This window comes from Oncorhynchus clarkii, chromosome 3 (genome assembly GCF_045791955.1).
Source record: "Oncorhynchus clarkii lewisi isolate Uvic-CL-2024 chromosome 3, UVic_Ocla_1.0, whole genome shotgun sequence".
NCBI lineage: Eukaryota > Metazoa > Chordata > Actinopteri > Salmoniformes > Salmonidae > Oncorhynchus > Oncorhynchus clarkii.
Window position 1 is genome coordinate 23236216 of NC_092149.1, and position 21125 is coordinate 23257340.

At 42.1% G+C, this 21125-nt stretch overlaps 2 protein-coding genes across 22 annotated transcripts in view; one reads left to right on the forward strand and one right to left on the reverse strand.

Annotated features, from left to right (window-relative positions):
• LOC139391040 (E3 ubiquitin-protein ligase UBR5-like) overlaps positions 1–3939 on the reverse strand; it is a 42356-nt gene extending 38417 nt beyond the window's left edge. For all 20 annotated transcript variants that reach the window (XM_071138617.1, XM_071138576.1, XM_071138678.1 and 17 more), the window contains exon 1: positions 3684–3939. In XM_071138617.1, coding sequence (XP_070994718.1) covers positions 3684–3745 — 62 coding nt within the window. In that variant the 5' untranslated portion in view covers positions 3746–3939. The remainder of the gene's footprint in view (positions 1–3683) is intronic.
• Positions 3442–20822, forward strand: LOC139391140 (Krueppel-like factor 10). Of its 2 annotated transcripts, none has more exons than XM_071138707.1 (4): positions 3442–3542; positions 18277–18516; positions 18682–19522; positions 19829–20376. In XM_071138707.1, exons 1-4 carry the CDS (start codon positions 3519–3521, stop codon positions 20131–20133), a joined length of 1410 nt encoding a protein of 469 aa, XP_070994808.1. In that variant the 5' UTR covers positions 3442–3518; the 3' UTR covers positions 20134–20376. The 2 variants fall into 2 exon arrangements, with proteins under 2 accessions (XP_070994808.1, XP_070994801.1); XM_071138700.1 differs by lacking the exon at positions 3442–3542 and adding an exon at positions 15891–16070 and having other exon boundaries at positions 19829–20822.
• Positions 20823–21125: the final 303 nt, after the last annotated feature.

A 21125-nucleotide genomic window follows, 5' to 3' on the forward strand; every position in this document is an offset into this window, starting at 1 on the left:
GAGTGTATTTGGTAGCATTGTCTTTAAATTGTTTAACTTGGGTCAAACGTTTCAGGTAGCCTTCCACAAACTTCCCACAATAAGTTGGGTGAATTTTGGCCCAATCCTGACAGACAGAGCTGGTGTAACCGAGTTAAGTTTATAGGCCTCCTTACTCGCACACGCCTTTTCTGTTCTGCCCACACATTTTCTGTAGGATTGAGGTCAGGGCTTTGTGATGGCCACTCCAATACCTTGACTCTGTTGTCCTTAAGCCATTTTGCCACAACTTTGGAAGTATGCTTGGGTCATTGTCCATTTGGAAGACCAATTTGCGACCAAGCTTTAACTTCCTGACTGATGTCTTGAAAGATTGCTTCAAAATATCCACGCAATTTTCCTTCCTCGTGATGCCATTTATTTTGTGAAGTGCACCAGTGTCACCAGCAGCAAAGCACCCCCACAACATGATGCTGCCTCCCCCGTGCTTCACGGTTGGGATGATGTACTTCGGCTTGCAAGCATCCCCCTTTTTCTTCCAAACATAACGATGGTCATTATGGCCAAACAGTTCTATTTTTGTTTCATCAGACCAGAGGACATTTCTCCAAAAAGTACAATCTTTGTCCCCATGTGCAGTTTCAAACCGTAGTCTGGCTTTTTTTATTGCGGTTTTGGAGCAGTGGCTTCTTCCTTGCTAAGCGGCCTTTCAGGTTATGTCGCTATAGGACTCATTTTAGAGTAGATATAGAGATACTTTTGTACCCGTTTCCTCCAGCATCTTCACAGGTCCTTTGTTGTTCTGGGATTGATTTGCACTTCTCACCAAAGTAAGTTAATCTCTAGGAGACAGAACATGTTTCCTTCCTGAGCGGTATGACAGCTGCTTGGTCCCATGATGTTTATACTTGTGTACTATTGTTTGTACAGATGAACATGGTACCTTCAGGCATTTGGAAATTGTTCCCAAGGATGAACCAGACTTGTGGAAGGCTACAATTTTTTTCTGAGGTCTTGGCTGATTTATTTTGATTTTCCTATGATGTCAAGCAAAGAAGCAATGAGTTTGAAGGTAGGCCTTGAAATACATCCACAGGTACACCTCCAATTGACTCAAAGTGTCAATTAGCCTATCAGAAGCTTCTAAAGCCATGACATAATTTTCAGGGATTTTCCAAGCAGTTTAAAGGGCACAGTCAACTTAGTGTATGTACTATTGTGACCATTATTTTTAGTACAAGTTTAGCAGAGTGATTATTTAGTACAACTCCAAGTCCTTAACTGTCACCATCCTAGACCTGCAAAATATTTGATTGTAGGGAAGTTTAAAAACCATGTCGCAGCCTCCCGGGTGGCGCAGTGGTCTAGTGCACTGCATCGCAGTGCTAGCTGTGCAACCAGAGATTCTGGGTTCGCGCCCAGGCTCTGTCGCAGCCGGCTGTGGACTAATTGGACTAGCGTCGTCCGGGTTAGGGGGGGGTGGGGGGTTTGGCCGGTAGGGCTATCCTTGTCTCATCGCGCACTAGCAACTCGCGCACTAGCAACTCCAAAGATGCAATATTACCTGTTGCAAAGGGGAAAGGCTATCAGACAGTTGCATGCAAGCTGTAAGGGGTGAAAATGTAAGTAATAGGCCTATGCCAAATGACATTTCCTGTCAAGCAAGCACAGTGGACAAGCCAATGGATGGCAATGACTTATAAGGCAAGGCCCGGTGGGTTGTCCAGCGACAGGAACCAGTCCGTCAGCAGAAGATAAACAATGAGCCAGCAACACTGTCCTGATATACGAGGCACACCACCCAGAGCCATTTATAACCAACATCAACAGGATAGAAGGGCACTTTTAGTCTGCAAGAAATGTGTTTGCATATTCTCAACCTAATGTTCTCCTCCTAACCTGTACAAAAATACTGTTTTATCCATGTGGGTCAGAGAAGAATTAGTGTACTCAGCTGGATCATGGAAAGACATCCTGAACAGTCGAGGCAAGAGCAGTCCATGAAACTGGCTTGTGAGTCACAACCCATTCTTGTAAGCAAATATATCATTTTTTGTGAGAACTATGGTAAGAAACACCTCTTTGGTAAGACAACTGCAGTTGAGCAGTAGGGGGATATATTAGCACATGGTGACCATATAGCAAATGTGAATGCATGCCATTGCCTGTGCTAGCATATATAAAATATATGGCTTACCTAGGGATTGATTGTCATTCCACATCAGCCAATTGTCACAAGATGAGTGAACATGATTGTATTAGGCCAAAGTTAAGTCAACTGAACCATCTTGGTAAATTAGGCCCAAGCAGGTGGCCAATGGTACAGACCTGGATTATACACAAGTACAAATTCCTAGCTTCATATGTCATATCCTGGATTTTAATTCAAGGTCATTCAATATGTGCTTTTCCAACATCCCAATCTCTGTCTTAAAGTAGAACGGCCCATTAATCTGTTCAATCTCAATGGATGATATAAATAGGTTTACTATAAATCACATACAGAGCAAAATGCAGGTCACAAGACAGACAGTCAACTGTTCATAGCTGGTCCTTGTCTCTCTTAAGCTAACGTCTGTAAAAATAAAGAATAAAGTCACTTAAAAAGGCCAACTCCACCACTTTCAACCTCTTATTATGTCCAGCATATGTGAAAACGGCGCATTTCTGTTTTGTACTTCAAAGAATACAAAGTTAAAACGTTCTTGCTACCAAATTATATCTTCAACAGTGATTTTAAAACAGTGTGAGAGTCGCGGTGACATGGGGGCCAAGAAAATACACCCGTGGCCTAGAAACTCGTTGCAGGTTTTGAAAATCATTATTTTTTAAATCATACTTTTAATGTCACAGAGAATAATTTTTTTAGGACCTTAACTTTTTTAAACCACATATCATAGAAAAGCGCTGTTTTCACAAACTGTATTGGTTTGATGCTGGAGATTATGACTATGACGTTGAAAACTGGTTGATATATTTTTTATTGAACTAGGCAAGTTACAAGTTCACGACGAACAATATTAGTTGGTTGACTAACGTTTGTTATTTAACTAACGTCGTTGGCTAGATAAACAAGTCGAATCAAATAAGCAATCCAATGTTATCTTACAGTTGGTTGGCTGGATAACGGTACCTAACGAGCAAGCAAACATATTGGCACAAATGTGGCTAGTTTAGCTAACGTTATCTAGCAGTGACTAATACATTAGCTAGCTTATTAGCCACTTAACTAGCTAGCTACATCTTCAAACGTTCCGTTGAGCTAGCCAGCTGGATAGTCGACAATAAGATATCCAAAAGGTAGCTAACATGACATACAAAGTCAAATGCACAAAAAACATTGACGGATCATTACAATGCCATAATCACTGACGTCCCCCCCATCCCCCAACCCGCATTGTCCGTCTCAACTTTGACCATCGGCCAATCATTCCAGACAGAGAACGAACGAAACAGCTCCGTTAACTGCTGCTAGCTATGGGCTAGTTAGCCACCAGGCTAGCTAACGTCGTTAGCTACGTTGAAGAGGCTTGTTCAAGATGCCGGGCCTTGCTTCAAGTACGGTAATGTGGTCGAAAATTGTTTGATTGAAATGCACATGACAATATGAATATTGCTTCGAAACAAATAGATAATCGTCGGGTGCCACACCCTACACATATATATTGATTTAAACCCCTATTTTCCACGCCCGCAACAAATACCTGTCATTGAGCTGGTCCTCAGTCCCGGGCAACGGGTGAACCACAAAGTGTATGGATGTCATGGATCCAATCCAAATGAACACACAAATGTGTCTGGGAAATGTTATTTTCTCGATATCTGTATATGTAAGGATTCATATAAATATTTTATGACAAAAAATCCCGAGCTTAGAACTACAGCCTCCTCACCCACATGCCGCCATCTTAACTCTACCAAGCTTTTTCGTTCTGTATGTTGATTAACCTTAGCACACACGAAAACTGGATGCTGGTTGGACCTTGAACAGAAACAGGGAATATGTTAAACGGAACGGGATTGGTTTAGAGAAGAAAGGCAATGAAGATAAAGGAAATGAACATTTCTAGACGTCTAGCTCGTGCTATTTTAAAAATGTAACTGAATTGTGATAAATCTATTTGTTATTTGGGTATTTTATTAGGATCCCCATCAGCTGTTGCGAAAGCAGCAGCTACTCTTCCTGGGGTCCACACCAAACATTAAACATAATACAGAATGACATAATACAGAACACCAATAGACAAGAATGTGTTGATATATGATGTCTAGGATTAGTAGACTACAGTTTAAAGGAAATTGGTACTGTTTTTTATATTGGTCCTGACAGAAGAGGTAGGATAATTATGATAGTATCCTCTCCTAGAAGGAAGATTATACACAATGCCTCCAGGTGCACGATAAGGATGCACAAAGGAATGCTGCCAACAAATCCAAGGATGTTTGAGATAATCCATAATAAATTTGAAGCTCTGTGGGAATTTAGCAAACAATGATAGCAGGCACTTCCTCTGACATTGACAAAACTGGATCAATAGAGCAAACAAAATCATGTCTTACATTCAGACATTTCCTTTCCACTCTGTCATTACTTTTCTGATAAATAAACATTCTCCGTTATGCAAACTGGTATGTGGATACTATAACATGGAGATTGAGGATCACTGTCCAGTATGACTTTCGTGTAGGTGTATATTAGCCAATGATTGTATCCCATTCCATGTATAATCCCCATGCTCCCTCTGCTGGTTGACATCCCCACAGCTCAAGAGAGGAATTACATACTTCAATTAAATGTCTAGTTTTGAATTACATTTGGTTGAGTTGTCAACGAACATGAATTCAACGTGAAATCAACCAACATTATACCCTATCATAGGATTTAAGTTAAAAGTTGTGTGAATAAAATACAAAATTCTCTTATATTGATGACTTTTTACAAATCCAATCCGTTTTCCACGTTGGTTCAAAGTCATCACATTTCATTTTTGGGGTTGAAATGATGTGGAAACAATATTGATTCAACCAGTTTTTGCCCAGTGGGTATAGTGGCGTAATGAAAAAAGGTCCACAGATAGCTCTTGTCTATAGACCTTCAGTAACCACTGTCAAAATCATACATGGACTGCTTGATTCATGTTGCCCTGGATATGAGTGCTGTGCTGGCCTAATTATGACAGAACCCCCAAAAGAAGCATGGCAGCAGGAACCAAAGGTATAATTATTTTAGCCTGTTTTTCAATTTCCACACAGCAATAAAAACATGTTGGCTGGCTTTTGCTACGCATCCAGTGTTGAGGGATTGTATGTTACAGTACATATTTTTGAAGAAAATGTATTAAAACATTTTGATAGACCTGGTGCAGTTTTTTAGATAACTCTATTATGTTGCAGGAGCATTGATTGCATGTACCTACTCATCTAGAAACAGCTTCAGTAGTTTAGACCCATGGTCTGTCTGGGTAACTTGAAGTTTGTTTTTTATATCAGCAGATGGCAGGCTTTGTCTTTCACTTTTTGAGAAGTGTGTTGTTGGCTGCTGATCGAGTATCCCAGAGACACGGCCCTAATCCTACCCTTATGATACCCAATAACTCTTTGTCAAATCACAAGTATTTGACTGTTTCTTTTTTTTAAATTACTTTTTCAATAAATATTGTATTTTATGATCACAGTATCAGAGGAAGAATTCATTTATGAAGGAATTTAATTCAGAAAATAAAGATTTCTATATTTCTCAAAAAAGAAAAGATACAGTATATGCTCTGTGTTAAAAAAACAACACAAATGGAAATGGATATATCTGTGTTCTCAGGGTATAAAATTATCTAAACTGTATACAACTGCTCATTTGAATGACAAAGAGAGGCACATAGGTAATGCTACAGGTTTGTCTGTTCGTCATCTCTTCTTCATCATCAGCCTATACAGTGGAAGAAATTACTAATACTCTGAAATTCGTGACTGTACAGCCCATTTGAGTATAGGGGTGTAAAAGAAGGGAATAGAGAGCTCCACTTCTCTCTGCCTGCCTCTGAGGTGAATAAGTGGAGAGAGTCTTTCATCTGACAGAGAGACTCTCGCATTCCATCAGAATCAACATAAACTGCAAAGTTCCCAGAGAGCCAGCTGCTGTGATCTGCTTCACACTCACTTGCTTTCTTCAGTAAAGTTAGATTTGGTACAGCTGGTTGACAATTCTCTCAGCGGTATTGCAAAATGTTTCTACAAAAAAAGAAAAACATGAGGGCAAATCTGGTTCATGTGGCCATTAGTCTGGTACTAGGCGTACACACAAGTAAATGTGAGGTGACCATGTTTTAGTTTCTTATGTTGTGTTATAACCTCTGTGGTCTATGTTTATAACAGTTTTATAACAAATAATAATTGTTTGTTTTTTACTTTCTCTTCAGGTACTTTGCATTGTTGTATTCTGAATTGTCAGTGGCAAGCCACATTATATAGGGGGGGGGGCTTAGTTTACATAATGTAATGCATTGTTAAGATGCTGTTAAAATAGTTGGATGACAGAAGAAAAAAAACACTGATTATTCAGATGATGTATACATTTAGCAGATTATGCTTGCTAATTGTCTGACAAGTCATTTCCCTAAAAATATCACCTGCAAGAACATTTCCAGCAGTTAAACAGATTGTATAGCTGGTGGAACTGTCACCAAAACATGTTGCTTTTCCAGAAATCCACTGTGTGCCTCTGTGTATTCCTATCCTGAGGTGCTTGAACTCCATGCCAGTACCACTCTGTTGCCACTAAGCCTAAATGTAACCTTTTATCAGAGCCAAGTCAAACAAGAACATAGAAATATCACTGTTATTTTTAGATTACGGGTCAATGTGTTATCAAATGGCCTAAAATGGGGATCAATATGGACATACTGATAATAAAACAAACAGCAGGAAACTTGCTGTGTCACTGCAATGGATGCACTGCATTATACAATGCAGAAATCTAGTGCACATCCTTCAACTTTCACCTCACATATTCACATTGGTTATACAATTTAAATCAGATTACAACCTCTGCCATTTTCTAGCCACTTAAAGGCTCCATTTTTTTTTTTTTTTTTTCACCTTTATTTAACCAGATAGGCCAGTTGAGAACAGGTTCTCATTAACAACTGTGACCTGACCAAGATAAAGCAATTTGTCCTACAAAAACAACAAAACAGAGTTACATATGGGATAAACACACGTACAGTCAATAAAACAATAGAGGAATCTATGTACAGTGTGTGCAAATGTAGTAAGATTAGGGAGCTAAAGGCAATAAATAGGCCATAGAGGCGAAATAATTACAATTTAGCATTAACACTGGAGTGATAGATGTGCAGATGATGATGTGCAAGTAGAGATACTGGGGTGCAAAAGAGCAAAAATAAATAAATAACAATATGGGGATGGGGTAGTTGTGTGTGCTATTTACAGATGGGCTCTGTACAGGTACAGTAAGCTGCTCTGACAGCTGATTCTGAAAGTTAGAGGGGGAGATATGAGTCTCCAGCTTCAGTGAATTTTGCAATTTTTTCCAATCATTGGCAGCAGAGAACTGGAAGGGAAGGTGGCCCAAGGAGGTGTTGGCTTTGGGGATGACCAGTGAAATATACCTGCTGGAGCGCATGCTACGGGTGGGTGTTGCTATGGTGACCAGTGAGCTGAGATAAGGTGGGGCTTTACCTAGCAAAGACTTATAGATGACCTGGAGCCAGTGTGTTTGGCGAATAATATGTAGCGAGGGCCAGCCAATGAGAGCATACAGGTTGCAGTGGTGGGTAGTATATGGGGCTTTGGTGACAAAACAGATGGCACTGTGATAGACTACATCCAATTTGCTGAGTAGAGTGTTGGAGGCTATTTTTTAAATGACAGTCGCCAAAGTCAAGGATCAGTAGGATAGTCAGTTTTACGAGGGTACAGTGGGGCAAAAAAGTATTTAGTCAGCCACCAATTGTGCAAGTTCTCCCACTTAAAAAGATGAGGGAGGCCTGTAATTTTCATCATAGGTACACTTCAACTATGACAGACAAAATGAGAAAAAAAATCCATAAAATCACATTGTAGGATTTTTAATGAATTTATTTGCAAATTATGGTGGAAAATAAGTCTTTGGTCACCTACAAACAAGCAAGATTTCTGGCTCTCACAGACTTGTAACTTCTTCTTTAAGAGGCTCCTCTGTCCTCCACTCGTTGCCTGTATTAATGGCACCTGTTTGAACTTTTTATCAGTATAAAATACACCTATCCACAACCTCAAACAGTCACACTCCAAACTCCACTATGGCCAAGACCAAAGAGCTGTCAAAGGACACCAGAAACACCATTGTAGACCTGCACCAGGCTGGGAAGACTGAATCTGCAATAGGTAAGCAGCTTGGTTTGAAGAAATCAACTGTGGGTGCAATTATTAGGAAATGGAAGACATACAAGACCACTGATAATCTCCCTCGATCTGAAGAACGGTGAGCAAAAATCCCAGAACCACACGGGGGGACCTAGTGAATGACCTGCAGAGAGCTGGCACCAAAGTAACAAAGCCTACCATCAGTAACACACTACGCCGCCAGGGACTCAAATCCTGCAGTGCCAGACGTGTCTCCCTGCTTAAGCCAGTACATGTCCAGACTCGTCTGAAGTTTGCTAGAGAGCATTTGGATGATCCAGAAGAAGATTAGAAGAATGTCATATGGTCAGATGAAACCAAAATATAACTTTTTGGTAAAAACTCAACTCGTCATGTTTGAAGGACAAAGAATGCTGAGTTGCATCCAAAGAACACCATACCTACTGTGAAGCATGGGGGTGGAAACATCATGCTTTGGGGATGTTTTTCTACAAAGGGACCAGGACGACTGATCCGTGTAAAGCAAAGAATGAATGGGGCCATGTATCGTGAGATTTTGAGTGAAAACCTCCTTCCATCAGCAAGGGCATTGAAGATGAAACGTGGCTGGGTTTTCAGCATGACAATGATCCCAAAAACACTGCCCGGGCAACGAAGGAGTGGCTTCGTAAGAAGCATTTCAAGGTCCTGGAGTGGCCTAGCCAGTCTCCAGATCTCAACCCCATAGAAAATCTTTGGAGGGAGTTGAAAGTCCGTGTTGCCCAGCAACAGCCCCAAAACATCACTGCTCTAGAGGAGATCTGCATGGAGGAATGGGCCAAAATACCAGCAACAGTGTGTGAAAACCTTGTGAAGACTTACAGAAAATGTTTGACCTCTGTCATTGACAACAAAGGGTATATAACAAAGTATTGAGATACACTTTTATTATTGACCAAATACTTATTTTCCACCATAATTTGCAAATAAATTCATTAAAAATCCTACAATGTGATTTTCTGGATTTTTTTTCTCTAATTTTGTCTGTCATAGTTGAAGTGTACCTATGATAAATTACAGGCCTCTCTCATGTTTTTAAGTCGGAGAACTTGCACAATTTGCCCCACTGTATGTTTGACAGCATGAGTGAAGGATGCTTTGTTGCGAAATAGGATTTGATTTTGATTTGATTTTGGATTGGAGATGCTTAATGTGAGTCTGGAAGGAGAGTTTACAGTTTAACCAGACACCTAGGTATTTGTAGTTGTCCACATATTCTAAGTCAGAACCGTCCAGAGTAGTGATGCTAGTCGGGCGGGCAGGTGCGGGCAGCAATCAGTTGAAGAGCATGCATTTAGTTTTACTAGCATTTAAAAGCAGTTGGAGGCCACGGAAGGAGTGTTGTATCAGTAGTCTTGTATGTCTTCCATTTCCTAATAATTGCACCCACAGTTGATTTCTTCAAACCAAGCTGCTTACCTATTGCAGATTCAGTCTTCCCAGCCTGGTGCAGGTCTACAATTTTGTTTCTGGTGTCCTTTGACAGCTCTTTGGTCTTGGCCATAGTGGAGTTTGGAGTGTGACTGTTTGAGGTTGTGGACAGGTGTCTTTTATACTGATAACAAGTTCAAACAGGTGCCATTAATACAGGCAACGAGTGGAGGACAGAGGAGCCTCTTAAAGAAGAAGTTACAGGTCTGTGAGAGCCAGAAATCTTGCTTGTTTGTAGGTGACCACCATAATTTGCAAATTAATTAATTAAAAATCCTACAATGTGATTTTCTTTCATTTCTTTTCTAATTTTGTCTGTCATAGTTGAAGTGTACCCATGATGAAAATTACAGGCCTCTCTCATCTTTTTAAGTGGGAGAACTTGCACAATTGGTGGCTGACTAAATACTTTTTTGCCCCACTGTATGTACAGAAAAAAGAGTCGGCCCGAGAATTGAACCCTGTGGTACCCCCATAGAGACTGGCAGAGGTCCGGACAACAGGCCCTCCGATTTGACACACTGAACTCTATCTGAGAAGTAGTTGGTGAACCAGGCGAGGCAGCCATTTGAGAAACCAAGGCTATTGAGTCTGCCGATAAGAATGCGGTGATTGACAGAGTCGAAAGCCTTGGCCAGGTCAATAAAGACGGCTGCACAGTACTGTCTTTTATCAATGATGGTTATGATATCGTTTAGGACCTCAGCATGGCTGAGGTGCACCCATGACCAGCTCGGAAACCAGATTGCATAGTGGAGAAGGTACAGGATGTTTTTGTGCTCGTCATGGGCAGTAAAGTCTGGGGTGAACCAAGGGCTATATCTGTTCTTAGTTCTACATTTTTTGAATGGGGCATGCTTATTTAAGATGGTGAGGAAAGCACTTTTAAAGAGCAACCAGGCATCCTCTACTGATGGGATGAGGGCATCTAGCTTAGAATGTAGGATGGCCAGGGTGTTAAACATATCCCAGTATAGGTCCCCTAACAGTACGGACTCTAAAAATAGATGGGGGGCAATCAGTTCACATATGGTGTCCAGGGCACAGCTGGAGGCTGAGGGGGGTATATAACTAGCGGCAATGGTGAGAGACTTATTTCTGGAAAGGTGGATTTTTAAAAGTAGAAGCTTGAATTGTTTGGGCACAGACCTGGATAGCAACTCTGCCCCCTTGGCAGTTCTAACTTATCGGAAAATGTTGTAGTCGGGGATGGACATTTCAGAATTTTTGGTGGCCTTCCTAAGCCAGGATTCAGACACTGCTAGCACATCGGGGTTGGCGGAGTGTGCTAAAGCAGTGAAATAAACAAACTTAGTGAGGAGGCTTCTGATGTTAACATGCATGAAACCAAGCTTTTTACGGTTACAGCGCCTGGGGAATAGGTGTGGTACTGGGGGCTACAGGGCCTGGGTTAACCTCTACATCACCAGAGGAACTGACGGGGTCAACTTGGGGTCATGATAGGGTCTGCACAAAATGTTTGATGTATTATAATAATTGATTATGCTTATGTTGTATTAATAGAAGGGGAAGGGCTATAAGACCCCTCTCCCTCCACATTTACAGGGTCCTAGACTACAGATGAACAATATATATTTTCATTATAAGGTTTAATATTGTTCCGCAGTCTTTTCTAGTCTCTGCCTCTTGTAAAGAAACGGTCTGAGAGATGTGTGAGTGATTGCAATCAAAACAGGGGGTGTGTGAGAAAGCGCCTCAAAGATAAAATAGATTCATAGACACAGAACCCTGCAGGGGAGTGATAGAGATAAGAGTCTAGTCAGACATACCACTATAAATCAACTTGGGGAGTGGACATTTACTGCTGAGCCTTTAGATAACACTGAAACTATTGTTTGTATAGTTGTGTATGCATGGGCTTGGTCTCATGAGTAGAAGGTAATGACGTAGGAGGTGACATCACTAGGGGTTGACTGCAAGCATAATAAAATAACTTGGACCTTTTCCTATTTTGCAGAATTCAGGAGAGACATTTGCATGTGTGATCTTTGATCTTTGACTTCTGTCTACAGCTGTATTTAAAACAAAATTGTTATGATTTATAAGTGCACATTTTAAGTATTCCTTATTTGTTAAGTAAAAAAACGGAGCACAGAAAAATGGAACCAACAGAAAAGAGGATGAGTAGGATCAGGGTACAGCTAAAGGCTATACGAACTGGTCGTCTAGTGCGTTGGGAACAGAGAATAAAAGGAGCAGATTTCTGGGCGTGGTAGAATAGATTCAGGGCATAATGTACAGACAAGGGTATGGTAGGATGTGAGTATAGTGGAGGTAAACCTAGGCATTGAGTGATGATGAGAGCGGTTGGGTCTCTGGAGGCACCAGTTAAGCCAGTTGAGGTCTCTGCATGTGTGGGGAGTGGGACAAAAGAGCTATCTAAGGAATGTTAGGCGGGGCTGGGGGCTCTACAGTGAAATAAAACAATAATAACTAACTGACACAGCAGTAGACAAGGCATATTGACATTAGGGAGAGGCATGTGTAGCCAAGTGATCATTTATTTATTTATTTTTATTTATCCGTTATTTTACCAGGTAAGTTGACTGAGAACACGTTCCCATTTGCAGAAACGACCTGGGGAATAGTTACAGGGGAGAGGAGGGGGATGAATGAGCCAATTGTAAACTGGGGATTATTAGGTGACCGTGATGGTTTGAGGGTCAGATTGGGAATTTAGCCAGGACACCGGGGTTAACAACCCTACTCTTACGATAAGTGCCATGGGATCTTTAATGACCTCAGAGAGTCAGGACACCCGTTTAACGTCCCATCCGAAAGACGGCACCCTACACAGGGCAATATCCCCAATCACTGCCCTGGGGCATTGGGATATTTTTTTTAGACCAGAGGAAAGAGTGCCTCCTACTGGCCCTCCAACACCACTTCCAGCAGCATCTGGTCTCCCATCCAGGGACTGACCAGGACCAACCCTGCTTAGCTTCAGAAGCAATGAGGGTCCAATGAGCAGCAATAGGTGAGTCAGGGAGCCGTTCGGTAGTCGCTACAACGCTAGGCGAGCTGGAGACACGGCGATTCAGAAAGCTAGCAGGCCGGGCCTAGCAAATGGGTCTTCAGCGACCTTGCAACAGAAAAGCCTGTTGAAACCACCTCAGACGATTATGTCGGCAGACCAGTCGTGATGGATCGGTGGGGCTCTGTGTCGGCAATAAAGGTTCCAGGCTAATTGGCAAAATAGGTATTGTAGCTAAAGAATTAGCTGGTAGACCTCTTCGGCTAGCCGGGAGATGGGCCTAGCTCGAGGCTAGCTCAAGGTTAACTTGTGCTTGCTTCGAGACAGAGGTGTCAGCCAGCAGTAGCCACTCGGTTGCAGCTAACTAGCTGTGATGATCCGGTGTTATGGTCCAGAGCTTGCGGCGGGAATCCGGTGATGCGGTAGAGAAAAAGCAGTTCGATATGCTCTGGGTTGATATCACGCTGTGCAGACTGGCAGGTATTGACTGAGCTGAAGCTGGCTGGTGTCCGAGTTAACGGTGAAGACCGCTAGCAGTGGCTAACTGACTACTAGCTAGTAGCTAGTTAGCTGGCTAGCTTCTAATGGGTGTTCCAGTTCTAAAGTATAAAAATAGCAGACTGTACCACATTGGGTGAGGCGGGTTGCAGGAAAATATTTTCAGTCCGTAGATGGAAAGTGAGTAAAGTATATATGAAATATATATGAAAAAAAACAAGGAAAACAACTATTTATACGGAACAAGACAAATACACGTCCGACTGCTACGCCATCTTGGGGGAAAAAAACACTGCCCCATTTGATAAGTAAATAAGCAGAGGAGTACTGTAGTTAGAGTCATATTGTGTGGGGGAGTGTTTGGAGTAAAACCCTGGTGTCCTTTACTTAAAGTAATCCACACCACACCTGGTTTCAAATTATATTAGTTTACTATGATAGACAACAAAAACTTTAGCTGCACTTGATTGAGCTTGCCTTTCACAATAGAATAGTCCCAAAAGTACAAATGTCACCCATCTGGCATTCCAGGTGGACTAATTGAAATTCTCAAAAGTATTTGAAAGAATACTTGAAACGAGGTCTCACCCATTCACACAGGGAGAAATCTCTTAGGCATCAGTAAACAGTGCCAATGTCTCCAGGATTTAAGATTGACATTTTACAATCCTCCAATGTACACTCTGAAGACCAAATGCTGAGCCTCTCTCCACTGCTATTTCACCACCACTAAACAGGCCCACATCAGCTGGGACGACACCAGCTCTCGTCACTCAGGCCAGCACAAATATGAGTTATTTCCAGCTCAGTAACAAGATAGCTCACTGAGGTGTGATGCTTCAAAATAACTCCTCTGTACTGCTAGCTGGGACTAAAAAAATATTGATTTTAGGACTGGTCAGTGTGGGATAAACTGGAATAAGTCTGCGTCTAGTCTTAATGTTAATGGGGCGGCAGGTAACCTAGTGGTTAGAGCGTTGGACTAGTAACCGAAAGGTTGCACAATCGAATCCCTGAATTGACAAGGTAAAAATCTGTCGTTCTGCCCCTGAACAAGGCAGTTAACCCACTGTTCCTAGGCAGTCATTGAAAATAAGAATTTGTTCTTAACTGACTTACCTAGTTAAATAAAGGTTAAAATAAAAATGTTAGTAATCTAATATGGGTCTGTCTAGGCCTAGAGGCATGCAACCACCTCTCACTCCTCCACTCACTCCTCCACCCCCATGCATTACGATCTCACAAGCAACCCAGCTTCAGAGTTCAGCATAATGTGACTGCTGGCATTTATGTAAGAAAGGGGGAGGGATGGACACTGCTGGGCTTTTCCTGGTCTCTTCTGAGAAAAAGGGATGGATTCAGGGACTGTGCCCAGGCCCTCTTGCCACACCTCCATTCCAGCAATAATCTCAGATGAACAGCAGCAGCTCAGATAGCCTATAATGTTCTGATACTGATACAAGATACTGTACTGGCACAGTTTCCAGTCCCAACACTCCAGATACAACCCCATCTATTTGCATTACAACTTGAATCTAGGACACACTATTTGGCCGAGATGTACAGTACATAAACTTGGCACCCAGAGCTAGAGACCGCTGGTCGTCTAGAGACCGTGCATTGACACTACATGATACTGTGATACAGTGAACCTGTAATGGAGTTAACTCTTTTAAGGAACACTGTACTTGATGGAAAGAGTTCAGTGAGTCATAACTGACTGGACTGAATTAAATATTTTATTATTTGATTTATAGACAGTTATTTTAATGGAGGTATGATGTTAAATATTATCATTCAATGTCAGATAGACAGTAACACCACCCAGAGGCCTGGAGCTGCCGTGCTGCCTGGCTGTTGGGTGCATATCAAATAGCTCCCTATTTTCTATATAGTGCACTACCCTATGGGTCCTGGTCAAAAGTAGTACATTGTTAAGTGAACAGGGGGCCATTTGGGAGGCAATCTGTGTGTATGTTTCACTATTGTCTCTGTATGCAGCCTCCCATTGTTCCCAGTCTCTGCCCCAAAGGAGGAACATCTTGACAGCTGACACTCACCACTAACCTTTACTTACACCCCGCCCCCCAGACCTAGGCTACCTGCCGCAACCATACCAAATGTAATATATGATACAAATTTGGTATCCCGGATTTACGTTTACTACATTGTATAGTCTATGAGACTAGTCTACTATATAATATTGGATTTTATATTTTTAAGTCAAGTCTTAGACTTAAAAAAATAAAAATAAAAGTTTTATTTGGACTAACAATATCAGGTGTGTAAAATAATGTAATATAATATAACAATTAAAGTATCATCAGATGTAGTTCAGTAGAGAGTGAAATAACTGATATCTTTCAAAATTCGACAATTCGTCATGTTAGGGGTTTTATGTGACTCACTCAACTCGGAAAAAGAGGATTCGCAGCGGTATTTTCACACGCTGATGCTGTTGTGTACCACGCTGTTTCCACGGACCACATCAGCCCCTGATCACGCGTTGATTCTTTTCTTATTGGTTCCTGTCTAACACACCTTTGTGTATGATTGGCTGAAAGTAGAGACCTGCCCCTCTGTATCCACTGCATTTGAAAGTATCGCTGAATGGAACTAGAAAAAGGAAAAGGGAAACATCTATTGTAACATTTACCACAAATCTGACTGTCACACACCACTTCATTAACACAGTGACGTTACATTCGATACATTGTCTCCGAATATGAGAAAATGTATGTCGTCCTTTGTCGAGCGCCACAACAATGTAAGTAGCTACAATACTCATTCTCACTGAAGTATTTAGGAAACCACTAACGTTAGTGAAGCTGGATGATTACATTTTGTTTTTTAAAAAAGTGCATGTCTTTTTGGAATAGGTTTTGAAGTAAACAACTTTTTGAGATATTTTCAGTAATAATAAGTGGATGTTGAGATTTAGTTTAACTTGTAGGACAGTAGATTTGAGTCCCATCTTTCTGCGTAGCCTGTGGGAGGGGGCGTGGGACTGTTTGTATAAGCAGCACGCCCGGTGCATCTACTGGGTAACTGTGTTAAAGGCCAAAGTGCTGGGATACACTAGCCGATCACTCACAGTTTACAAAATTCTGAACTGTGATAGGGGGCACAAATTCTGAACTGTGATAGGGGGCACAAATTCTGAACTCCTCACAAAGAGCCGAAGTGGCTGGCGGGTCTGCGTACCCACATCCATACCCACACATGCAGTCAACTGATTTGTGCAGTCAATCCATTTGTGAAGTTAAATGACTGAACTCTCTTACTATTGTAAATGTATTAAACCAGTAGCCAGGGCTGGCCCTAGCCTTTTCGGGGCCATAAGTTAGCAAAACATTTTACTTGTTTACTTGACAGCAGAGATAAAAAAAAAAAATAAAGTAAATTTATGGCAATTCTATAAATTTTGCCATTGCACATAGTGGCTCCTGAGTGGCACAGCGGTCAAGGCACTGCATCTCAGTGCTAGAGGCATCACTACAGACCCTGGTTTGATCCTGGGCTGTATCACAACCGGCCATGATCGGGAGGCCGATAGGGTGGTGCACAATTGGCCCAGCGTCACCATCATTGTCAAATAAGAATTTGTTCTTAACTGACTTGCCTAGTTAAATAAAAACATCCCGCCGACTCTGGGATGCTGGCTTTCTAGGCAGAGTTTCTCTGTCCAGTGTCTGTGTTTTGCCCATCTTAATCTTTTCTTTTTATTGGCCAGTCTGAGATTTGGCTTTTTCTTTGCAACTCTGCCTGGGCCAGCATCCCGGAGTCGCCTCTTCACTGTTGACTTTGAGACTGGTGTTTTGCGGGTACTATTTAATGAAGCTGCCAGTTGAGGACTTTGAGGCGGCTGTTTCTCAAACTAGACACTAATGTACTTGTCCTCTTGCTCAGTTGTGCACCGGGGCCTCCCACTCCTCTTTCTATTCTGGTTAGAGGCAGTTTGCGCTGTTCTGTGAAGGGAGTAGTACACAGCATTGTATGAGATCTTCAGTTTCTTGGCAATTTCTCGCATGGAATTACCTTCATTTCTCAGAACAAGAATAGACTGACAACTTTCAGTAGAAAGTCCTTTGTTTCTGGCCATTTTGAGCCTGTAATTGAACCCACAAATGCTGATGCTCCAGATACTCCACTAGTCTAAAGAAGGACAGTTTTATTGCTTCTTTAATCAGACAACAGTTTTCAGCTGTGTTAACATAATTGCAAAATGGTTTTCTAATGATAAATTAGCCTTTTAAAATGATAACGGATTAGCTAACACAACGTGCCATTAGAACACAGGAGTGATTGGTTGCTGATAACGGGCCTCTACGCCTATGTAGATATTCCATTAAAAATCAGCCGTTTCCAGCTGCAATAGTCATTTACAACATTAACAATGTTTACACTGTATTTCTGATCAATTTTATGTTATTTTTAATGGATTTTTTTTTCCTTCTCTTTTAAAAACAAGAACATTTCTAAGTGACCCCAAACTTTATACAGTAGTGTATATATTCCCACAGAAGTAGCGCACTGGGCCTTAATAGTCCATTATCGGGGATGCTTGCCCATGTTGCCTCCAATGCTTCCCATAATTGTGTCAAGTTGGCTGGATGTCTATTGGGTGGTGGACCATTCTTGATACACACAGAAAACTGTTGTGTGAATAACCCAGCAGTGTTGTATTTCTTGAAACAAACCGGTGTGCCTGGCACTGAAATATTTTGGCTTGCCCACTTACCCTCTGAATGGCACATATGAACAAGCCATGTCTCAATTGTCTGAAGGCTTAAAAATCCTTCTTTAACCCGTCTCCTCCCCTTCATCTACACTGATTGAAGTGGATTTAACAAGTGACATCAATAAGGAATCATAGCTTTCACCTAGATTCACCAGGTCAGTCAATATCATGGAAAGAGCAGGTGTTCTTAATGTTTTGTACACTCAGTGTATATTTCTTTATCTCTTAACAGAGTGGCACAATGGAAGTTGATGAGCTGTACCATCCTGGCAGTCAGAACCATGAAGAGTCCCAGTGTCACCCTATGGCCGTGGGAGACATGGAGGCTCTTATGTTCATGAACACCCACTGGAAAGCCAGGACTTCCAGGAGCTTCAAGCATAGACAGTTCCGACCTCTGACCCCTTCCTCTGACTTCTCAGAGGATGACTCTCGTCTCTCACTTGACCCGGCTGAGGTTCATGAGTCTCTGGTAAATTTCCTGTGTTACTTGTGTGTGTTCTCTCAAGTTCTGTCACATACATTCACTGTGATAATTCTCCAGAATAAGTTAAATTTAATAAATATAACCTCACACAATGTAGAGATTATATTGTTTCGTAACCACAACCTTGTTTTTTTTACCCTCCCGTCTCAGTGTATGACCCCGCCATACAGCCCGCCAAACTTTGAGGCCATTCACAGTCATCCTGCTCCAGAGACAGTACAGACCTCCTGGTGCCAGAGCCATAATCCACAGCCAGCACAGCAGGGCTTGACACAGCCACAGATGGTCAGCCAGCCCCAATCACAAGCCACTAGTGTGATCCGTCACACTGCAGACGCACAGCACTGCAGCTGGAGCATCTGTCCAGCCGCCCCCCTGGAGCACAGACTAACCCAACCCCTGCCTCCCCAGCCCCAGCCAAGCCCAGACAGCATCAACCCCCTGGCAGATAGGCTATCTGGCAGGGACTCCAAAGGGAACATGACACCCCTTGACTCCTCTGCTGAACTGGCTGCCACCCAGGCTCCGGTTACTGTGACTCTGCCAGCCTCTGTTGGTAAATTCCACCAACCTACATCGGTGTCCCCTGTCAACTGTGGGGTTTCTCCTGTTCCAGTTTACTGCCAGATACTACCTGCTGTGCCCATTGCAGCGAACAGTCATATTCCAATGGTAGAGACCAGTCACCAACAACAGTCAGCAGCAGTTGGTCCTCCTTCAGTCTTCTTCATGGGCGACCAGGTGACAAAGGGCCCTATCATCTTCTTGGTTCCCCGGCCAGTTGTCGGGATCCAGCCGTCAGTGCTGACATCTGGTGGCACCAAGCTGCCAGCCATCGCCCCAGCGCCAGGCTTCACCTCAGTGGTCCAGCGGAGCAGCCTGCAGCCTGCTGAGGTGTCCAGAGTCCGCAGCCATATCTGCCCCCACGAGGACTGTGGCAAGACCTACTTTAAGAGCTCCCACCTCAAGGCTCACATGAGGACTCACACAGGTAAGACAGGGCTTGTGGGGAGTCTGGTTTAAATGTTACAAATTCAGGTAGTGGCCTTTTTGTTTACAAGTAACACAAGCATTACATATTGTAGGAATAACAACAGAGTTTATCTCAGGTTTTTTAAAAGTTGTTCTTTTCTTTGGCTTCCTCTTGCTACCTACCTTATTGGTGCTGTAATTGCACTAAAGCCACAGCGTTCAAAGACCTTACATAATAACAAGATCAGGACCTTCTTAGCCTGTATGGCTGACTGTGTGCGTCTCTTGCTGTAATACTAGTCTTTCCTCTATGTGTTCTGTTCAGGTGAGAAACCTTTCAAATGCAGGTGGGAAGGCTGTGAGAGATGCTTCGCTCGATCCGATGAGCTATCACGCCACCGTAGAACCCACACGGGAGAGAAGCGCTTCGCCTGCCCCATGTGCCACAGCCGCTTCATGCGTAGCGACCACCTGGCCAAGCACGCCCGTCGACACCTGGCCACCAAGAAGGTGCCCTGTTGGCAGATGGGAGTCTGTCACAGCGTTGATGTTACACATGCAGTGTTTTCAGCACCATTCCTTCGTCCTCTGCCCAGAATAAACTCTTGCCTTAAAGACACTGTAGAATAAGCTGTTTCTTCATTAGATGGGAAGGAACTCATTCACTGTGCTACTGCTCACTGAAGACTTCAATGCAATTAATTACATGTTGAATTCTTAAAAAACTAAAGTTCTTAGACATGTTTAAAGTTTCTTGACTTTTAATTTCATATTTCATTCAGGTCCACTTGAGATATTATGTTGTTATTGGCAGTTTAATGTGTGATGAATGATAGCAGGGTTTTACTCCTTTACATTAAAAGTTTGATCAGCTCTTCTTGAAGATTATACAAATATTATTGTTTACAACTGTGCTTTGAACTACTGACAAGACGAGATCACCCTCTTGTCATTTGGTTATAGTGGTGGCAACTGTCCGCTCTTTTGGTGGCAACCTCCAAAGTGTGGAGCAAGGTCCAGAAATGTAGAAGTTAAAACTGAACAGCCAGAGCCTTAATAAATAGACTCTTCCAGAATCTGTGAGCCTACCAAATAAGTCAATTACTGTTATGGATTGCAAAACTATGCAGGACTATTAGATCTTGTGCATTTAATTGTTTTTCTACCTACTGAATGTGCTCAATACACTGTATATTTAATATTCATGGGAATTATGTTTGGCCAAAGATAGAATGTTAAGAGAAAATGTATATTTAACTTGACTAAATTACATATATTTCTTATTTTGTTACAGGTGAAATAAAATGTGTAAAACTTTACTAGTTTGTTGTATTTGTGTTGAATTCAAATCAAATTGTATTTGTCACATGTGCCAAATACAACAGTGTATATATAGTGTATCTATGTTTACATTACCATGAAATGCTCACTTATAAGCCCTTAACCAACAATGCAGTTCAAGAAATAGTTAAGAAAATATTTACTAAATAAACTAAAGTAAAAAATAAAACGTAACAAGGGGGAGGGGAATTTATGAATTGTTCAGCAGTCTTATGGCTTGGGGGTAGAAGCTGTTAAGGAGCCTTTTGGACCTAGACTTGGCGCTCCGGGTACATCTTGCC